The sequence below is a fragment of the Mesocricetus auratus genome, unplaced genomic scaffold, assembly GCF_017639785.1.
Source record: "Mesocricetus auratus isolate SY011 unplaced genomic scaffold, BCM_Maur_2.0 Super-Scaffold_100009, whole genome shotgun sequence".
In the NCBI taxonomy this organism is placed as follows: domain Eukaryota; kingdom Metazoa; phylum Chordata; class Mammalia; order Rodentia; family Cricetidae; genus Mesocricetus; species Mesocricetus auratus.
The window spans coordinates 66433653-66452815 of NW_024429193.1; the positions used below are offsets into that span (position 1 = coordinate 66433653).

The 19163-nt window shown below is 42.9% G+C and overlaps 1 protein-coding gene across 5 annotated transcripts in view; it reads right to left on the minus strand.

Moving 5' to 3' along the window:
• The window catches only part of Ash1l (ASH1 like histone lysine methyltransferase), a 139155-nt gene that overhangs the window by 13290 nt on the left and 106702 nt on the right, over positions 1–19163 (minus strand). For all 5 annotated transcript variants that reach the window (XM_040752421.1, XM_040752420.1, XM_040752419.1 and 2 more), the window contains exons 13-19: positions 15933–16041; positions 15091–15255; positions 14830–14924; positions 9088–9242; positions 3371–3523; positions 2532–2586; positions 2320–2452 (exon numbers count right to left, since the gene is read on the minus strand). In XM_040752421.1, the coding sequence (XP_040608355.1) occupies positions 2320–2452; positions 2532–2586; positions 3371–3523; positions 9088–9242; positions 14830–14924; positions 15091–15255; positions 15933–16041 (865 nt within the window). The remainder of the gene's footprint in view (positions 1–2319; positions 2453–2531; positions 2587–3370; positions 3524–9087; positions 9243–14829; positions 14925–15090; positions 15256–15932; positions 16042–19163) is intronic.

Sequence of the window (19163 nt, forward strand, 5' to 3'; positions counted from 1 at the left end):
TAAATGTCTATGGAATCTGGGTTTTAATAGAAACTATGTTCTAATTCAAGACTGCTCTAATTATTCTCCTACATCCTAATTTCCCTCTCATTTTGTCTTTCAGTCTGTACCGCAATGGCCTGTTCTGCTCTCCAAAGTATCTCAAAGTCACTGGGGAATCGCCTTTGTTAAGCTACTACATAGCATTTCATTTATACTCTAGGCTTGCTTTTGGAGGTAGGCTCTTACTTACAGCCTGGTCTCAACTCAAACTTGAGCTGACCTTCTTGCCTCAGTCTTTCAAGTGCTAGGATTACAGGAATGAGCCGCCATGCTTGGTCTCATATGTACATATTTTCATGAACAAAGATATGACAGGTATACAATAAATTGGTAAAAATATACAATATAAATGTTCAGTGTAAAATTAGAATTTTACAAGGATTATAGTTTTTGACAAATGACTTAATTTTCCATTCCAGAATTTTCTGTGTCTGTGTGTGCGTGTGTATGAGCATGTGTGCCTGCCTGCCTTCCTGTTTGTGTAGGTCACAGGAAGAGCTTAGGTATCATCCTAAAGAATCCTGTCCACTTTTTTTTTTTAATGTGCATTGGTGTTTTGCCATGTGTGTCAGGAACTCTGGAACTGGAGTTACAGACAGTTGTGAGCTGTCATGTGGGTGCTGGGAATTGAACCCAGGTCCTATAGAAGAGCAGCCAGTGCTCTTGCTCACTGAGCCATCTGTCTAGGCCCCCACTTCACCTTCTTTTGACTTGGAGTTAACCAGTTAGAATGGAATGGATGGCCAGTGAGCCCCAGGATTCTCTTGTCTCTGCCTCCTCATCTCTGCGACTGCAAGGGCACACCACCACACCTGGCTTTTCTTTTTAGATAGGGTCTCATTATGTAGCCCTGGATAGCTTAAAACTCACGCTATAGATTACAGAGATCCATTTGCCTCTGCCTCACTCATGCTGGGGTTAAAGGTGTGTGACACTGTATCTGGCCATAGTTGGCATTTTCACATATATTTTGGGGATCAATACTTGTACAGTGTAAGTATGTTTACTGATTGAGTTAATTTGTTAAATTAAAGCATTGTTATTGCTATGTGGGCGCATATATGCCATGGCATGCATATAGATCAGGTAATGCCTTAGCAGAGTTAAGTTCTTTTCTTCTAACATTACACTGTGGTTTCTGGGAACAAAGTCAGGCTGCTAGATTGTACAGTAAGCACTTCTGCCTGAAGAGCAATCTTGCTGACTGAGAACCCACCCCACCACCTCTGTCAAACAGGAACTTACTGTAAGGAATTCTCTGTAGACCAGGCAGCCTTTGAACTTACAGAGATCTACCTGCATCTGCGTTCCAATGCTGGGAGTAAAGTTATACATCACTATATTTGACCAGAATTTCTTTAAGGATTTATTTTTAGGTACATTAGTATTTTTCCTGCATGGCTATCTATCTGTGTAAGAATGCCAGATTCCCTAGAATTGGAGTTACAGACAGTGTGAGCTGCCATGTGGTTGTTAGGAATTGAACCTGGTTACTCTGGAAGAGCAGCCAGTGCTCTTAACTGCTGAGCTATCTTTCCAGCCTGGCCAGAATATTTTTAATAAATGGGATGTTACGTTATTTTGCACAATGTAATGCATAGTCAAAGAGTGCTTAAAGAAAATGACTTGTTTTGGGTGTGGAGAAATGGCTCAGTAATTAAGAGTACTACTGCTCTTTTTTTTTTTTTTTTTTTTGGTTTTTCAAGACAGGGTTTCTCTGTGGCTTTGGAGGCTGTCCTGGAACTCACTTGGTAGTCCAGGCTGGTCTCGAACTCACAGAGATCCGCCTGCCTCTGCCTCCCGAGTGCTGGGATTAAAGGCGTGCGCCACCAATGCCCGGCTACTAGCTGCTCTTATAGAGAAGGTTCAGTTCCCAGCACCCACACATCAAGGCTCACAACCATCTCTAACTCCAGTTCCATTGGATCTGATGCTTTCTTCTTCCCTCAGTGCACACTGCACACATATGGTGCATAAACATATATGCAGGTAAAACACTGATGCAAAAGTTAAAAAAGATTACTGTCAAGTTGATAAGACGGCTCAGCAAGTAAAAAGGTACTCGCTGCTAAGCCTGATAACCAGAGTTTGATCCTCGGGACCCACATGCTAGGATGATGGAACCGATGCCTCCACATACATGCTGTGATATGTATATGCTCACACAAAACAAACAAACAGATGCAGTAATTAAAACAAAATTACTGTATTTCCTAACACGAAACTTAAACTCTTCAGACCAAACTTCTTAAGTTTGTGCTTGATGTTAGCAAATACCTCAGCATTTCGAAAGACCTTGAGCATGTCAGCGTCAAAAGCTTCCACTGTTTTGTAATACCCAGTAAGTATCTGCTTTTCTATGGTGCTGAGATCCAGGGGGTCAGAGATCTTCTCATAATAGTCAGCGTTCCTGAAACAAAAAGCAGGCTGTCAAGTTGGTGCACAACCCTCCACTGAGCTCTGCAAGGCTATCACAAACATGTACTTACTTTTTCTTTGGGGGAAGATTCAAAAGTGGAGCTGCAAGGGTTTGCTGGGAAGAATCTGCAAAAGAATACAAGGTTTAGCACACACATGCTAAAAGACAAGGATGAACCTTAGCCAGCTTGCTTGCCTGCTGCCTTTCTTCAACTTGAGGTGGAGGTCTTATTTTGTTGTTTAAACTGGTCTAGAACTCATTGCTTAAAAGAGTAGCTTGAATTACAACCACCTATCAGTTCACTTGGCTTATATTATTTTACTAAAATTTATCTTTTTCTTGCTCAGATGTGATGGTCCATGTTAGTATTCAGGCATCCGTACTGGCCGGTCCTTGGGGTTGTGACAGGACACATGCCTACCTCCCAATTTTTTTTTTTTTTAAAAAGAGGGTAAGCCTTTAATTCCAGCACTTGGGAGGCAGAAGGGAGTTCGAGGCCAGCCTGGTCTACAGAGCAGTTCCAGGATAGCCAGGACTATTACACAAGAGAAACCTTGTCTTGAAAAACAAAACAACACAAACCAACCAAAAAAGAGGATGCAGAGTTAAGAGCCCTGGCTGCTTTTGAAGAGGATTCCCAGAATCCATATGGCAGCTCACAACTGCCTGTAAAGCCCGTTCCAGGGAATCCAATGTCCTTTTCTGTCCACTGCAGGCAACAGGCATGCATGTGGTACACAGATCACAGGCAAAGCCTCCCATACACATGAAAATGAAAAAAAAATCTAAAATCTTTTATCTGTTAACAACTATCAGAAGAACAAATCCATCCCCTAAATTCCTAATCCTACAGTGTTGCTGGTTCTTGAGGTGTGGGGCTTCTCAGGAGAGGGTGAGTGAGACGCATACCTTTGTAAGAGATGATACCATCACAGATCTCTTTGAAGATCTGTGCTAGGCGAGCTGCCCGAGCCACTTCCAGGTTTTCCTCCGCAGCTGCCAAGCGTCTTGTTCGAACAGATCTTGCTGTCTGCAGGGCAGAGAACTGGGTCATGAAGACATCTGCAAAGAGAAGGTGACAAGCAGTTTTAGGAAATGACTAATTTGATGATCTTTTTCTTTGCCAGTTGACTCCCGGCATTTTTTTTTTTTTTTTTTTTTTTTGGAGACAGGGTTTCTCTGTAGCTTTGGAGCTTGTCCTAGAACTCGCTCTGCAGACCAGACTGGCCTTGAACTCACAGACATTTGCCAGTCTATGCTTCCTGAGTGCTGGGATTAAAGGCGTGCGCCACCATTGCCCAGCTTGACTCCTGTCATTTTTTCTTTCTATTTTCCTTTAGGACATTAAGTAGAATTAGTGGGCAGGTAGTTGTTTCTCTTCCCCTAGATAAAAACTAGAGAACACTAGTGTTTATATATAGTGGGGTAAATGCTACATAGTGTAGTAGCTGCACTTGAAAATGAGTCTGGCCAGCCTCCCTTTCTTCCTTTCGTTCTTTCTTCCTTTCGTTCTTTCTTCCTTCCTTTCTTTCTTTCTTGTTTATTTGTTACATTTACATTAGAAACAAACTTATTTTACATGTCAGTCCCAGTTCCCTCTCCCTCCCCTACCCTAACAACCTCCTATGCCATCCCCTTTCTGCTCCCTAGGGAGGGTGAGGCCTTCCACAGGGGATCTTCAAAGTCTGTCACATCAATTGTAGCAGGGCCTAGCCCCTCCCCCATGTGTCTAGGCTGAGAGATTATCCCTCTATGTGAAGTGGGCTCCCAAAGTCCATTTGTGATCCACTGCCAGAGGCCCCATAGACTGCACAGGCCTCTTAACTGACACCCATGATCAGGCGGTCTGGAACAGTCCTGTGCTGGTTTCCCAAGTCTCCACCTTTCTTGTTCTCTCTATATCAACACATTGTTTTCTTTTTCCCCTTTATATCTGCTCTTGCTGAGGATTTGAGTTTAGCTCCTTACCAGGTAGCTCACAACCTCCTCTAACTCTAGCTTCATGGTATGTGACATCTTCCTCCAGACTTACACACTTAAACATAAACAAATCTTTAAAGGAATGTGTGATCACATGAGCGGAGTCCAGGCTACAGTCAATACAGTTTCTATTTCTAGCTCCTGTCCTTGCAGTACTGCTAAATAAAGTCTTGTCAAAACGAATGTGAGCAGAATGGCTTGTGGGAGGGCATGCATGTGTGTGCGTGCAAGTTTAGCAACACAGGCTGGCCTTGAACACCAAGTTCTTCTGCTTCTGCTTCCTAAATACTGGGATTAAAGAGTGTGCCAAATAAAGCTTTTTATTTTCATGAATTTGCTTGGAAGCAGGCAATCATAGGAACTTTTTGCTTGGGCCACACCCCTCTTTTAACAAGTGGCATCATGAGATACTTAACGGATCATAGTCACATATCCCTCTCTGAAAAACTCACCTGTTAACTTGTAAGACAGGACCCTTTGGTGGCTTGAAAGAAACTGGCCACCAAAGGGAATGGCACTATTAGGAGGTGTGGCCTTGCTAGAGGAAGTGTGCTACTGTGGGGGCGGGCTTTGAGGATTCTCATGCTCTGGATACCGCCCAGTGGGTCAGTCAACTTCCTGCTGCGTACAAGACTCTTAGCTATTCCTCCAACATCCCATCTGCCTGCTTGCCACCATGCTCCCTGAAATGATGATAATGGACTGAAAATCTGAAAATGTAAGCAAGCCCCTCAACTAAATGTTTTTCCTTATGGGTGTTGCCATGGTCATGGTACCTCTTCATAGCAATAAAAACCAAATTAAGACAGACCCCTACTCTATGGAGGGGCATACATATCCTACTTTGAACAATGGAAGTTTTTCCTTCTCTTAAAAATATCAAACTTGGCTGGGCAGTGGTCACATCTTTAGCCCTAGCATTTGGGAGACAGAGACAGGTGGATCTCTATGAGTTTGAGGTCAGCAAGTACTACAGAAGGAGTTTTAGGACATGCAAGGCTACACAACGAAACCCTGTCTCGAAAAACCAAAACCAAACCAAACAGAGCATCAAATTTAGATTCTTTTCAATTGTACTCCACTTATCAAGTTAAGCGATTTGATCTAGCCTAAACTAGTTTTAAATGCATGTACAGTATGACAAAATGTGTATTTAAAACGAACTTTTAGGGAAGAACCCTCTATCTACCACGTGATGGCCATGCGCAAGTGGAGGTACACAGGATTAAAATAAGATGCATAATAGGAAGAGATAAGTGTAAAATAAAAATGGTTATATAATTTGATCTGTCAATTAAAAAAGAGAATGTCTTCAAACTATGACACTAATATCCAAACTCCTATATCTCTGGAGCCCAGAAAAGAAGACCACAGTCAAGCATTTGGCCTGAGGTCACCCTTGACAGTAATGTGACCTATCCTATCATTTGCTAATTTTGAAAATCCATGTAAGAAGCCAAGAATCTGGCCACACTCAGTCCAGACTATCTCTGTTACCAGTCCAGTGAGTGATGTATATAATCAGTAAATGACTAGAATTTGAACTGTTTGGCTGCAACTTCAAAGAGATTCTAACAACCAAACTGCTGAAAGGATTTAAAATTCTGAGAAAATTCATTTTTCTCTGTGTTGGGGAGATGACTCAGTAGATGGAGACTCTTTGTGCAAAGCCTTATCAAGCCGAGTTTGAGCTCCAGGACCTACAACTGGAAAGAGAATGGACACCCACAAGTTGTCCTGTCCTCCACATCCATATGGTGCCATATGCTCCCCTTGGCCTGCCCCTCTTTATCTTTTGGAGGCACAGAAAGGAGTACTGGGTGTTCAAGTGAAAGACCCCTACCCAGGGCCCCCTAGGAAAAGAAAAGCAAGGCCAGGCCGTTGCCTAATGAAAGAAACCCAGACCAGGTGTTTCACCCTCAAAACAGGATGTCTGTGGTCACTATAGCAGTCATGGGACCCGGATAATAATTGCTGAAGCGTGCTGGGAACTTTCATATGACAATACTAGAAAACCTAGTCCTTGGCAACTACCCTGGCCCCCAATTGTGTCTGATCACTATAGCAATCATGGGACCTGGATAATAATTGCTGAAGCGTGCTGGGAACTTTCATATGACAATACCAGGACACCTAGTCCTTGGCAACTACCCTTGCCCCCAGTTGTGTCTATGATCACCATAGTAGTCATGGGACCAGGATAATAATTGCTGAAGTATGCCTGGGTCTTTCATAAAGTAATACCAGGAAACTTAGTCCGTGGGAACTACCCCTGCCCCCAAGATGAGCCAATGAAATGCCTGTTACTTATGTAACCATTGAAACTCTATAAATATTGTACTTCCTGAAAGCCCGGTATGCTCTGCACCCGAGTTGCAGCAGCATCCGCAGGCGCCTGTGTACTCAATAAATCACCTCTTGCATTTGCAGCCAGTGGTCTGGCCCCGGTTCTTGGGCAGAGGGTTCGATTCAGTGCCTGGCGCTTTGATGCCGAGGTTTTTCACAAGGTCATCCCTAGCAATATAGTAACTTCAAGGCTAGCTTGAGCTACATGAGACCCTGTCTCTAAGTCCAAAACAAGAAACAAAGACTCTCTAAAGAAGTTACTTAGTAACTTATTTATTTGAAACAGGGCCTCACTCTGGCTCAGGCTGGCTTCAAACCGATGGCAATCTCCCTGTTTCATCCTCTCAGTGCTGATTAGAGGTGTTCATACATTACCTGTCTCATGTAGCTAGCTCAGGCTGGCCTGCAATGTACTGTGCAGCCAATGGTGACCTTAAAACGCCATCCTTGCCTGGCGTTGGTGGCGCACGCCTTTAATCCCAGCACTCGGGAGGCAGAGGCAGGCAGATCTCTGTGAGTTCGAGACCAGTCTGGTCTACAGAGCAAGTTCCAGGACAGCCTCCAAAACAATACAGAGAAACCCTGTCTCGAACCCCCCCCAAATATATATATATATATATACACATATATATGAGAAAAGTCTTTGGCTTTACAGCTATGACTTTTTTCTCCCCATAATGCATTTGGCATCATTGTTTTAGTTCACACACACAAAAAAATCTTAGAATAAACTGTGGAAAAGTAACTAAAGAGCTGGGCGTTGGTGGTGCTCGCCTTTAATCCCAGCACTTGGGAGGCAGAGGCAGGTGGATCTCTGTGAGTTTGAGGCCAGCCTTGTCTACAGAGCGAGTTCCAGGACAGCCTCCAAAAAATACAGAGAACCCCTGTCTTGAAAGACAAAACAAAAACAAAAACAAACAAGTAACTAAAACAGGGGAAGGTAAAGGTGCCTGGCCTGTGCAAACCTGGTGATCTGACTTCAATCACTGGAAGCCATGTAAAGTTAGAAAGAGTCTTCTAGTCCCATGTGTGCTGTGGCACATGTGCTTTAACCCCATCATACACATACTCACACTCACACACACCCTCAGTGAAAAAACTGGGGAACTCCCCTAGCCCAAACAGGACATCATAATGTGGTCTTGGCTGGTCTCAAACTCCTTGTTCCTGCCTTCTAAGTGACAGGATTACAGGTGTGTACCACCATGCCCAACTCTAAAATTTTTTCCTTTATTTGAATGTTGCTTGCATGTATGCATACCCTGTGCCTGAAGTGCCCATGGAGATCAAAAGAGGGCACTGGATCTCCTAGAGCTGGAGTCACAGATGACAGTGAGCCACTATGGTTCCTAGGGTGTTAGGAAGGGAACCTGGGTCCTCTGGAAGAACAGCCAGTGATCCCAACAGATAAGCCATCATCCCAACCATATTTTATTATTTTTTAAAGTAATTAAAATGATCGATTTTGAATAATTTCATAGAATTAAGGGTTAGTCTTCAAAGCTAGATGGTAGTGGCACAAGACTTTACTCTCAGCACTTGGGAGGCCAAGGCAGGGAATCTGTCAGTTTGAGGCCAGCCTGGTCTACAGAGAGTTCCCAGGACAGACATGGCTACACAGAGAGACCTGCCTCGAAGAATAATACAGCAGCAGCAACAACAACAAAACCCACCAAACAACAACAAAAGAGTAAGTTTTGGGTTGCAGAGATGGTTCAGCAGATATAAAACAGCACTGGCGGCTCTTCCAGAGGTCCTGAGTTCAACTCCCAGCAACCACATGATGGCTCCCAACCATCTGCACTGGAAACCAATGCCCTCTTCTGTCATACAGGCATACATGCAAGTAGAGCATCCATACACATAAAATACATAAAGTAAAAAAAAAGAAAAAAAAAAAAAAAAGAGAAGCCGGGCGTTGGTGGCGCACGCCTTTAATCCCAGCACTCGGGAGGCAGAGGCAGGCGGATCTCTGTGAGTTCGAGGCCAGCCTGGTCTACAGAGCGAGTGCCAGGACAGCCTCCAAAGCCACAGAGAAACCCTGTCTCGAAAAACAAAAAAACAAAAAAACAAAATAAATAAATAAATAAATAAAAAAAAAAGAGAGAGTCGAAATGACAGACTCTGGATATCCCCTATATGGAAGAAAGTGGGGATAGGGTGGGAGGCTGGGGGGGGGATGTGGGAGGAGGGGAGGGAGAGGGAACTGGGATTGACATGTGAAGCAAGCTATTTAAAATTAAAGTAATAAAAAAGTTAAAAGAAAAAAAAGGGAGGGAGTGAGTCTTCCTGTGCCTTACCAGACTTAATATTCCCATCATCCCGGCAGATGCCACTCCAACGGGTGTACAGCGGTGCTGAGGGAACGTCACGGGTGTGCTTCACTTCCTCCTGTCTCTGATGAATCTTCTCCCAGTTTCGGACCAAGAACACATGATGCTTTAATACAAAGTTTCTGCAAGAAAAGAGAAGGGTGTTCCTTATTTGTCCAGTAAGACTTTATTACATTGTCTACTCTCCACTGCTGCTAAGTAACATAGAGAGGTGAGCAAAACAATGACTAGCTTTTAAAAACAATTATACAACTGGGTGCTGGCAGTTCACATTGGTCATCTGAGCACTCAAGAGGTTCAGATTTGAAAGCCTGCTTGGGCTACAGAATGAGATTTGCAAAATATCAAACACTATTTTCCTATATTATCTCCAAACATCTGGCAAGGAAACCAGACTAGAAAGCAGAGGTTTATGGAATGTTTGTACAAGTCTTGTTTTGGTTAGGGTCTTGAACTCACTATTACAGTTTAGGCTGGATTCAAATCGTCCAGGACAGCCAGGGAGAAACCCTGTCTCAAACAAAAGAAAACACAAATTACATTTATTTATTGTTTGTGCATGTGCACTTGTGTATGTGTGGGTATGCATGGAGGTCAAAGGACACTTGCAGGAGTTGTCTCCTTTTCCACTGAGTGGGACCCACAGACGAGACTCAGCCGGTTCTTTTTCCTGCTGAGCCATCTCCCTGGCACCCTTTTGTCTTTTCCTTTTTCTAGATAGGGTCTTGGGGAGCCCAGACTGGCCTCCCCGAGAGGCACAGGCAGACAGTAATGTGGATGTGCTTTTCTGTATTTATGTGTATGTACAGTGTGTGTGCCTGGTGATCTTGGAGCCAGAGGAGCACATCAGATCGCCTGGAACTAGAGTTACAGATGGTTGTGAACTGTCATATGGTTACCGGGAACTAGACTCAGGTTCTCTGAAAAAAAGCTCTTAATCACTGAGATATCTTTCCTGGCCCCTCCTTTCAATGTTCTAATTTATTTTTAATGAAGTGTGTACACATGTGTAATAGCCTGCAGTTGTTGGAAGTGGGTGTCCCAGAATCAAACTGGGATATTGTGCAACAGTAACACTCACTTTAACTGACAAGACAGCTTTTCAGATCATTTAACTTTTATTCCTTTTTTTGTTTTGTTTTGTTTTTGTTTTTTGAGACAGGGATTCTCTTTGTAGCCTTGGCTGTCCTGGAATTCACTCTGTAGACCAGGCTGGCCTCTAACTCACAGAATAATGACTGTCCTTAGCTCTGAGTGCTGGGATTAAATGTGTGATCCACCACTACCTGGCCTTTCATATATATGTATTTTAAGAGATTTGCTTTATTTTTATATGCAAATGTACAGGTGCCAAGGAGATCAGAAGGGGCCACTGAATACCCCAGAGCTTGAGTTACAGACAGCTGTGAGTCACCCAGGCCATGAGTTGCCCAACATGGATGCTGAGAACTAAAAGCAGTAAGTGCTCTTAACCACTAACCATGGCTCTAGCCCTTTAAAATATTTACTATTATTAGTGTGTGTGTGTGTTTGCACACATGCTATGTGCAAGGGACACAGTGAAAATCTGAAGTCAGTTTTCTCTGTCCACTTTTGTCAGGTTTCTGAGGAATAGAACTTAAGTCACCAGTGTCTACCCCCTGAGCCATTTCAATAGTCCTGACTTTGAACATTTTTGTTCCCCAGACAGAGTCTCTCTGTGTAACAGCTCTGGGTGTGCTGGAACTCACTTTATAGACCAGGCTGACCTCCAGCTTTTGCCTGGCTGACTTTGATCTTTGTTGTGATATAATCATTTTGTACACTGTGAAGATGTGTCTCTGCCAACGCACCTTCTGACTTTTTTTTTTTGGTTTTTTGAGACAGGGTTTCTCTGTGGCTTTGGAGGCTGTCCTAGAACTCGCTCTGTAGACCAGGTTGGTCTCAAACTCACAGAGATCCACCTGCCTCTGCCTCCCGAGTGCTGGGATTAAAGGCGTGCGCCACCAACGCCCGGCTCCTTTTGACTATTTTTAATATAGAGCTGAATGGCTAATAGCTAGGCTGGAGAGAATAGGTGGGACTTCTGGGGAGAGAGAAGAATTCTGGGAAGAAGAGAGGCAGGATTGGCCAGGGAGACCCAGAAAAGTTGGACACTATGGGAGGAGAGGTAGCGAGCCATGTGGCAGAATGTAAATTAATATAAACAGGTTACTTTAAGTTATAAGAGAACAAACCTAACCTAAGGCAAAGCATTCATAATTACTAAGATGTTCCCATGTCATTATTTGGGAACTGGTGGCACAGAGAACATCTGGCTACAGACCTCCCTTACCCCCAGCCAGGGTTTCTCTGTATAACAGTCCTGACCAACTTAGAACTCACTCTGTAGACCAGGCTGGTCCTTAACTCAGGTCATCATGAAAGCATTCTAACCCACTGAGTATCTGACTACCTCTTTTCTTTCCTTTTGATATGGACAATTCTTATCAGAATAAGCAAGTGTTCTTAACAACTGAGCAATCTCTTCTTTCTTGAGACAGGATCTTTATATGTAGTTCTTGTTGGCCTTGAACTTGCTGAGATCTGCCTGCCTCTACCTTCAGAGTGTTGGCATTGAAGGTGTGTAACCATGTCCAGCTGAAGCCTGACTTTTGTTTATTTTTAAATTTCTATTTATTTGTGTGTCTTGTATGCCATGTATGTACAGGTAACTGTGACAACCAGAAAAGACTGTCAGGTTCTGTGGAGCTGGAGTTACAATCATTTTTTTAAAAATTACTTTTACTTTATGTGTATAGGTGTTTTGTCTATATAACACATGCATGCCTGGTACTAAGAGAAGCCAGAAGAGGGTATCAGATGCCTGGGACTGGAGTTATGGATGGCTGTGAGCTGCAGGGTGGGTGCTGGGAATTGAACCTGGGTCTGAGTATCTCTCCTCCCAAGTCTAAAGTCTAGGAATCAGAACTCAGATCCCTGTCCTGTGCTGCATAACAAGCACTGCTATCCACTGATCCATTTCCATAGCCCTAAATATGTTTTTATTGCTCTGTTAACATCAACAAAGAAGTAATTCTTAATTTTTCCATCATCTATTCCTCTGGTAGCCTCCTGGAGTCTATAGAAGCTTTCTGTGAGCAGTTTCTTCACAGGCCATCAAAGTGGTAGAGCGTAAAAATGCTTGTGGAGCAATCCTGATGACCTGAATTTGGTTCCAGGTCCCACAGTGAAAGAGAATGGAATCCTGCTCATTGTCCTTAGACACCACCATGCTTGCCATGTCTGTGTGATCCTGTATTCACACATATAAATCTCATATACACATACAAATAAATGAAAAATTAAAAATTAATTTAAACCTTTATGTAACTTAAAAATTAAGTGTGATGTATGCATACGTACACACTACATATGGGTATGAGGGTATATGTATATACTCATGAAGGTGAGAAGATAACATTTGAGAGTTAATTCTAGTGTTCTACCTTATTGACACAGGGTCTTTCTTGATCTTTCTACTGGTCCATGAGGTTCCTAGTAACTTGCCTATTTCCACCTTACGTCTCACTGTAGAAATGCTAGGATTTGAGCTGCTGTGCTCGTTAGTTATTTACACAAATTGGAGTCACTTGGGAAGAGGGGAAACTCAGTTGAGAAACTGTCTTCATTACATTGAACTCTGGGCATATCTGTGGGGCATTTTCTTAATTGCTAGTTGACGTGAAAGGTTGTAGTACATTGCAGGTAATACAATTCCTAGGTTGGTAGGCCTAGGTTGTATGAGAAAATGAGCAGTGTTCCTCATGGTTGCTGCTTTAGTTCCTGCCTCGAGAATGGACTGGAACCTACTTGTAAGCTGAAAAGAATCCTGTGCTCTGCAAGGAGCGTTTTATCATGGCATTTATTACAGCAACAGACAGCAAACTAGGACAGATGTGCACCCCATATCCTGCTTTTAATATGGGGTTCAGGGATTGGATTCAAGTTGTCAGATCTGCACAGGTAGAGCTGCTGAACCATCTCTCTGGTCTTACATGCTCCCCTCCTTTATATTTACTTACTTATATCTGTGTACCTGTGTATGTGTGGAAATGTGCATACTACAGTGTGTGGAGGTCATAGGACAACTTTGGGAGTTGGTTCTCTCCTACTACATGGATTCCAGGGGTTGAACTCGATTATAAAGCTTGCTGGTTAGCACTTTTACCTGCTAAGTTAGCTCACTAGCTCCCCTATGTAGCTTTTAATATGTTTAAGAGGATATCAGAGCATATCAATTTACTTATTTATTGTATCTGTAACTGTAGCACTTGGGAGCCAGAGGTAGGAGGAGAATCTTGAGTTAGAGAAGAACCTGACCTATACAGTCAGTTCTAGGCTAGACCTGATTTCAGAAGAAAGAAGAAAGAAGGAAAGAAGGAAGGAAGGAAGGAAGGATGGATGGATGGACAAACTAGGGCTGAGGATATAATTCAGTGGACAGAGTGCTTGCTGATTATGAATGAAGAACTAGGTTTGATTCCTAGCACTATCTAAGACAGACATGGTAATATACATCTGAAATTCCAGCACATAAGAGAGATAAAGGCAGAATGACCAGAAAGTCCAAAGCCATCCTTGACTATGTAGTAAGCAAAAAATTACTCCCACCCTCTCAAACAGCAGATATACTCACATAAGGGTTTAAAGGGTTAAAACATCAAAATAATACAGACATATAAAATCAATGATTTCCCTCTATGTGTACTGTAGGTCAAATGATGGACCTTCTACATGCTAGCAGTGTATTTGACTATCGACCACTTATATTCTTCTTATTGTTACTTATTTATTTGTGTGTTTATTTATTTTTAAGTTCTCATTATGTCATTTTGGCTGGCTTGTAGAGCAGGTTGGTCTCAAACTTAGAGATCCACCTGTTTCTACCTCCACTTTTAATGCCTGAGTGTTGGCATTAAAGGCATGTACTACTATGCTCAGGTTCTACATTAATTCTTTTATTAATTTAATTTTATGTATGTGTTTTGCCTATATGCATGTTTGTGCACCACATACATACTCCATGCCTGTGAAGGCCAGAAGAGGGCATCAGATCCCTTAGAACTGGAGTTACAGATAGCTGTGAGTCACCATATGGGTGTTAAGAATTGAACCTGAGTCCTCTGGAAGAGCAGTAAATACACTTAACCACTGAGCTACCTCTCCAGTCCTCTTTTTTTTTAAGACAAGATATGGTGGTCTGAAAGAAAAGGCCCCGAAAGGGAGTGGAGACAGACCATGTCTGTTGCTTGCAAGGTACAGGACTCTCAGATACTTCTCTAGTACCATGTCTGCCTGCAAACCATCATGTCCCATCATGATGATAATAGACTGAGCCTCTAAAACTGTAAGCCATCACCCCTATTAAATGGTTTCCTTTGCCATGGTCATGGCGTATCTTCACAGCAACAGAAACCATAACTAAGACAGAAGTTGGGACCAGGGTCTGGGGTATTGCTGTGATAGGTCTGACCATAGTTTTTTTCTTTTCTTTTCTTTGGAGGAATTTGGACAAAACAAAAACAAAAACAAAAGCACACACACACCTTTGTCTTTAGTTGAATTAAGACCTTGTGTAGAAAATACACCAACTTCATGAAGTTCAACAATATTTTAAGTTGACACGCAAGTCATATAAAAACTTCTTAAGGTTATTTAAAAAGTACCGAATACTAAAAACCCTTTTACCTTTCTCTATTGGACATTGGCTTCATCTGTAATTGTGGAGTCAATCTTGTTGGGGTATTGATGTTTTCACTGGGCTCTTCAGAGGGATGGCCTCTCTAAAAATTCACGTGGGTGAGAGCACAAGAAAAAAAAAATCAATCAGATATCACCTCTAAAATTGTAAAACCAATGTAAAGATGCAACCCTTTGCATATTCTAAAAAGTGCCTGAAGGGCACTCAGAGCAGCCTAATTTAGGGAAACCCTTGAGATCATGATTCACCCGTTTCTTCAGCTTGTGCTTAGACTTTCTCTTCTCTTTCGACCGCCCAGACTTTCTGTGTGTGTTCACAGACTGGCTGCTTTTATGGCTACTGAGTCCATTCATCCTTTGACTTTTGCCTCCAATGATTCCGCGACACTTCTCAAAACCACATTTACAAAGTTGCTGTAATGAAAGAGAAAGAGAATATTTTTTTAGCCCTGTACATATCTCTTTTTAAGAGGGTCCCTGAGCACTGGATCCCTAAAGTTTTAAGGATGAAGCAAGGACCTGAAGTGCAAATATGCCAATAATCAATTGAAGTTCTGGTGGCCCATCCCTATAATCTGAGCATTTGGTAGATGGAGGCAGGAAGATAATGGAGTTTACCCTACGACATAGAATATCTGAGGGAAGGCTGACTCAAATGAAGAAAAAGGGGAGAATAAGAGGAAGGAGAGGAGTGATAGATTATAACCACTGAATTAATGATGCACACCTATATCTCAACACTCTACAGGTAAGTCACAATACCCAAGGCTACAAATTAAGTTTGGGCATTAGGCTGGGGATTAGACTGTTACAAACTGATCAACAAACCAGCCAAGGCAAATATAACACCTGAGCACAGTGGCACATGCTGTAATCCTAGCACATGGAAGGTAGGATTGCTTCAAGTCTGAAAGCAGCCTGGTCTACATAGCAAGTTCTAGGCTTGCCAGGGCTATATAGCAAGACCCTATCTCAAAAACTGAAGCCAAAATCAGGGCACTGTGGTTTTCAGAGTTCTGAGACAGTGAGATCCTTATCTTCAAGAGTGAGGAGAAGTCTTTTTCAATTCCCTCTTGATTTTAACTTCTTACCTGTTTTTCTACATTGAAGGAATGAAAGTTGTAGTCATAGGTGAGTTCTGTCCCAGCTAGCACATCCTTAAGCGCGTACAATCCAATACGGTACACTCCATTAACAGACCTATTTACAAAGTAGCAACATTAAAAGTTGGGTTCTTTGTAGTTGTTTTGTTTTTCGAGACAGGGTTACTCAGTAGCTATGGATCCAGTCCTGGAACTTGTTTTTGTAGACCAGGTTGGCCTTGAACTCAGAGATCCGACTGCCTCTGCCCACTGAGTGCTAGGATTAAGGATGTGTGCCACCACCATCCGGCAAAAGTTGGGATTTCTTACCACAGTCATGCAATGCAAAGCACTCCACCAATGCACTATAGCCTTGCCTTTTCTTTTATGTTCTTTTCCTTTTAAGAGAGTTGTCTGCCATCATGCCTTTAATCCCAGAACTCAGGAGCAGAGGCAGGCAGATTTCTGTGAGTTCTAGACCAACCTGGTCTACAGAGTGAGTTCCAGAACAGCCAGAGCTATGTAGGAAACCCCTACCCACTCTCTCCCCCCCAAAAAGCAAAGTATCACTGTGTTGTCCCAGCTGGCCTGGAACTTTGTAGACCAGGCTGGCCTCAAACTCAGATTAAAGATGTACAGCACCAAACCCAGGTTATTATTATTATTATTAGGCATGGTCTCATGCAGTAGTTTATGTTGACCTCAAACTTACCAGGTAGCCAAGAATGACCCTGAAGTTTTCTTGTTTTGTTTTTCGAGACAGGGTTTCTCTGTAGCTTTGGAGCCTGGCCTAGAACTCACTCTGTAGACCAGGCTGATTTCAAGCTCACAGAGATTCTCCTGTCTTTGCCTCCCGAGTGCTGGGATTAAAGGTGTGCACCACCACTCTCTGGCGACTTTAAACTTTTGATCCTCCTGCCTCTCTACCTCCTGGGTGTGAACATTACAGGCCATGGTACCACACAGGATTTACGAGGTGCTGGTGATAGAACCCAGGCAGGCCTCTGTGCATGTCAGACAATCACTTTCAGGTGAACTATATCCCCAGCCCCTTGTTATTTACATAGCCCCAAATTCATGCTGACCCATCCTCCTGTTTCATTCTACCCCAGTGGTGGGATTACAGGCATGCATCACTGTGTTTGGCCTCAGAGAGAGCATTCCTCCTCTCCCACATGCCCTGTATCCGCAGCAGGATCTTTTCTGTATCCCTAGTTTCCCTGAACTCTTTAGGTAGATAAGGCTGGCCTCACCTCACAAATATCCTTCTGTCTTTGCCTCTTGAGCTCTAGAATAAAAGGTGAGTGCCACCATGAATACTGAAGAGTTCAGGTTAGACAAGGACTACACAGTGAGGCACCATCTCAATCAATCAATCAATCAATCAATCCATCAATCAATCAATCTCAACCAAGTGCTGCCCCAAGAGCAAGGTAATTTTATCATTCTGTGCCAAAGTATGACACTCAGGAGTAAAGGCCAGCCTTGTTTACACAGAAAGTTTGAGGTCAGCCTCAGATACATGAGACCCTGGCTCAAAACAAAACAACAACAAAAAAAAAACCCAACCAACCAACCAACCAAAACAAAACAAAACAAAAAAACAAAACCAATCAAAAAACAACAAAAGAAAAAACCAAAAAAACAAAAAACAAAAAACAAAAACAAAGGAGAGCTGCCTAGTATAGTTGAGGCCCTAGGAAACAAAACAAATCCACACTTATAAAACTAAGAAAAAAAATATAAACAAGCAAATCTTTCCCTGAGCCAGAAATTTTGAGTACATACCTTGCTGAGTTCTTACTGATTTATGTACTTGTATAATCTCTCAGAAAGCTCCTAAGTCAGTACCCATACCACAAACGATCCATATTGTTCTCATCTTTATCACCATGTATTAATTTTGTCTATTTTTCACTTCAAATAAATGGAATCACAATACAATCTATACATTTTTTAAAAAGGTTTTGTTTTTTATGCGTATGAATGTTGTATCTGTATGCCTGCGTAACATGTACATACTTGATGCCTGTGGAGGTCAGAGTAGACACTGTATCCCCTGGAATTGGAGTTACAGATGGTTGTGAGCCACCATGTGGGTTCTGGGAACTGAACTCAGGTCCTCTGCAAGAGCAGTAAGTGCTCTTAACTACTGTGCTAGCTCTCCAGTCCATAAAAAATTTATGTGTATGTGTGTATCTCTGTGGGAGGGGTGTGTGGAAGTACATGCAGAAGCCAGAACACAGTGTAAGATTCACAAGAGCTAGTTCTAAGTTGTCCTACATGGATGCTAGAAACTGAACTTGCCACCTCCTTAGCCCCCCCCCGCTTCTCCCCCTTCAAGACAGGATCTCTATGCAGTCTTGGCTGTCCTGAAACGTACTCTGTAGATCATGCTGGCCTCAAACTCAGAGATCTACCTGCCTCTGCCTCGAAAGTGCTGGGAATAAAGATGTGACACCCAGCTGAGCCCTTGTTTATTTGATTGAGACAGGACCTCACTGTGTATTTATGGCTGGCCTCAAACACACAGAACCACATGCCTAATTAAAAGTGCATGCCACCATGCCCAGCAGTTTTTGTTTTTGTTTTGAGACAATGTTTCTCTGTGTAACAGCTCTGAATATCCTTGTAGACCAAGTTGGCTTTGAACTAACAGAGATCAGTCTCCCTCTGTGGCACAGAGATTGTGGGATGGCCTGAGACCCTGAGACCCATGCCACAAGAGTGAGCCCACCCCTGACTCTGCGTGGAATGCCAGGACCTGAGACTGGACAGCTCAGAGACCTAGGATAGAACCAAACACAACTGGAGAAAAAAAAAATGTCAATGTAATGATGCTTAATGATATTCTGCTACACTCATAGATTGGTAACTACCCCAACTGTTACCTGAGAGGCTTCATCCAGCAACTGGTGGACACAGATGTAGAGACCCACAGACAAAAACTAGGCCTAGGGGAATCCTACTGAAGAGAGAGAAGGATTGTACGGGCCAGAGGGGGCTAAGGACATCACAGGAAAACCCACATAAACAACTAATCTGGGCTCACAGGAGCTTACAGAGTCTGAACCAACAACCAGAGAGCCTGAAAGGGACTGATCGAGGCCCTCTGCATACATGTGACAGTTGCGTAGTTTGGTCTTCTTGTGGGAAGGCCTAACAGTGGCAGCAGAGACTGTCCCTAATGCTTTGGCTGGCTTGTGGGAACCTATTCCTCATATTGGGTTGCCTTATCCA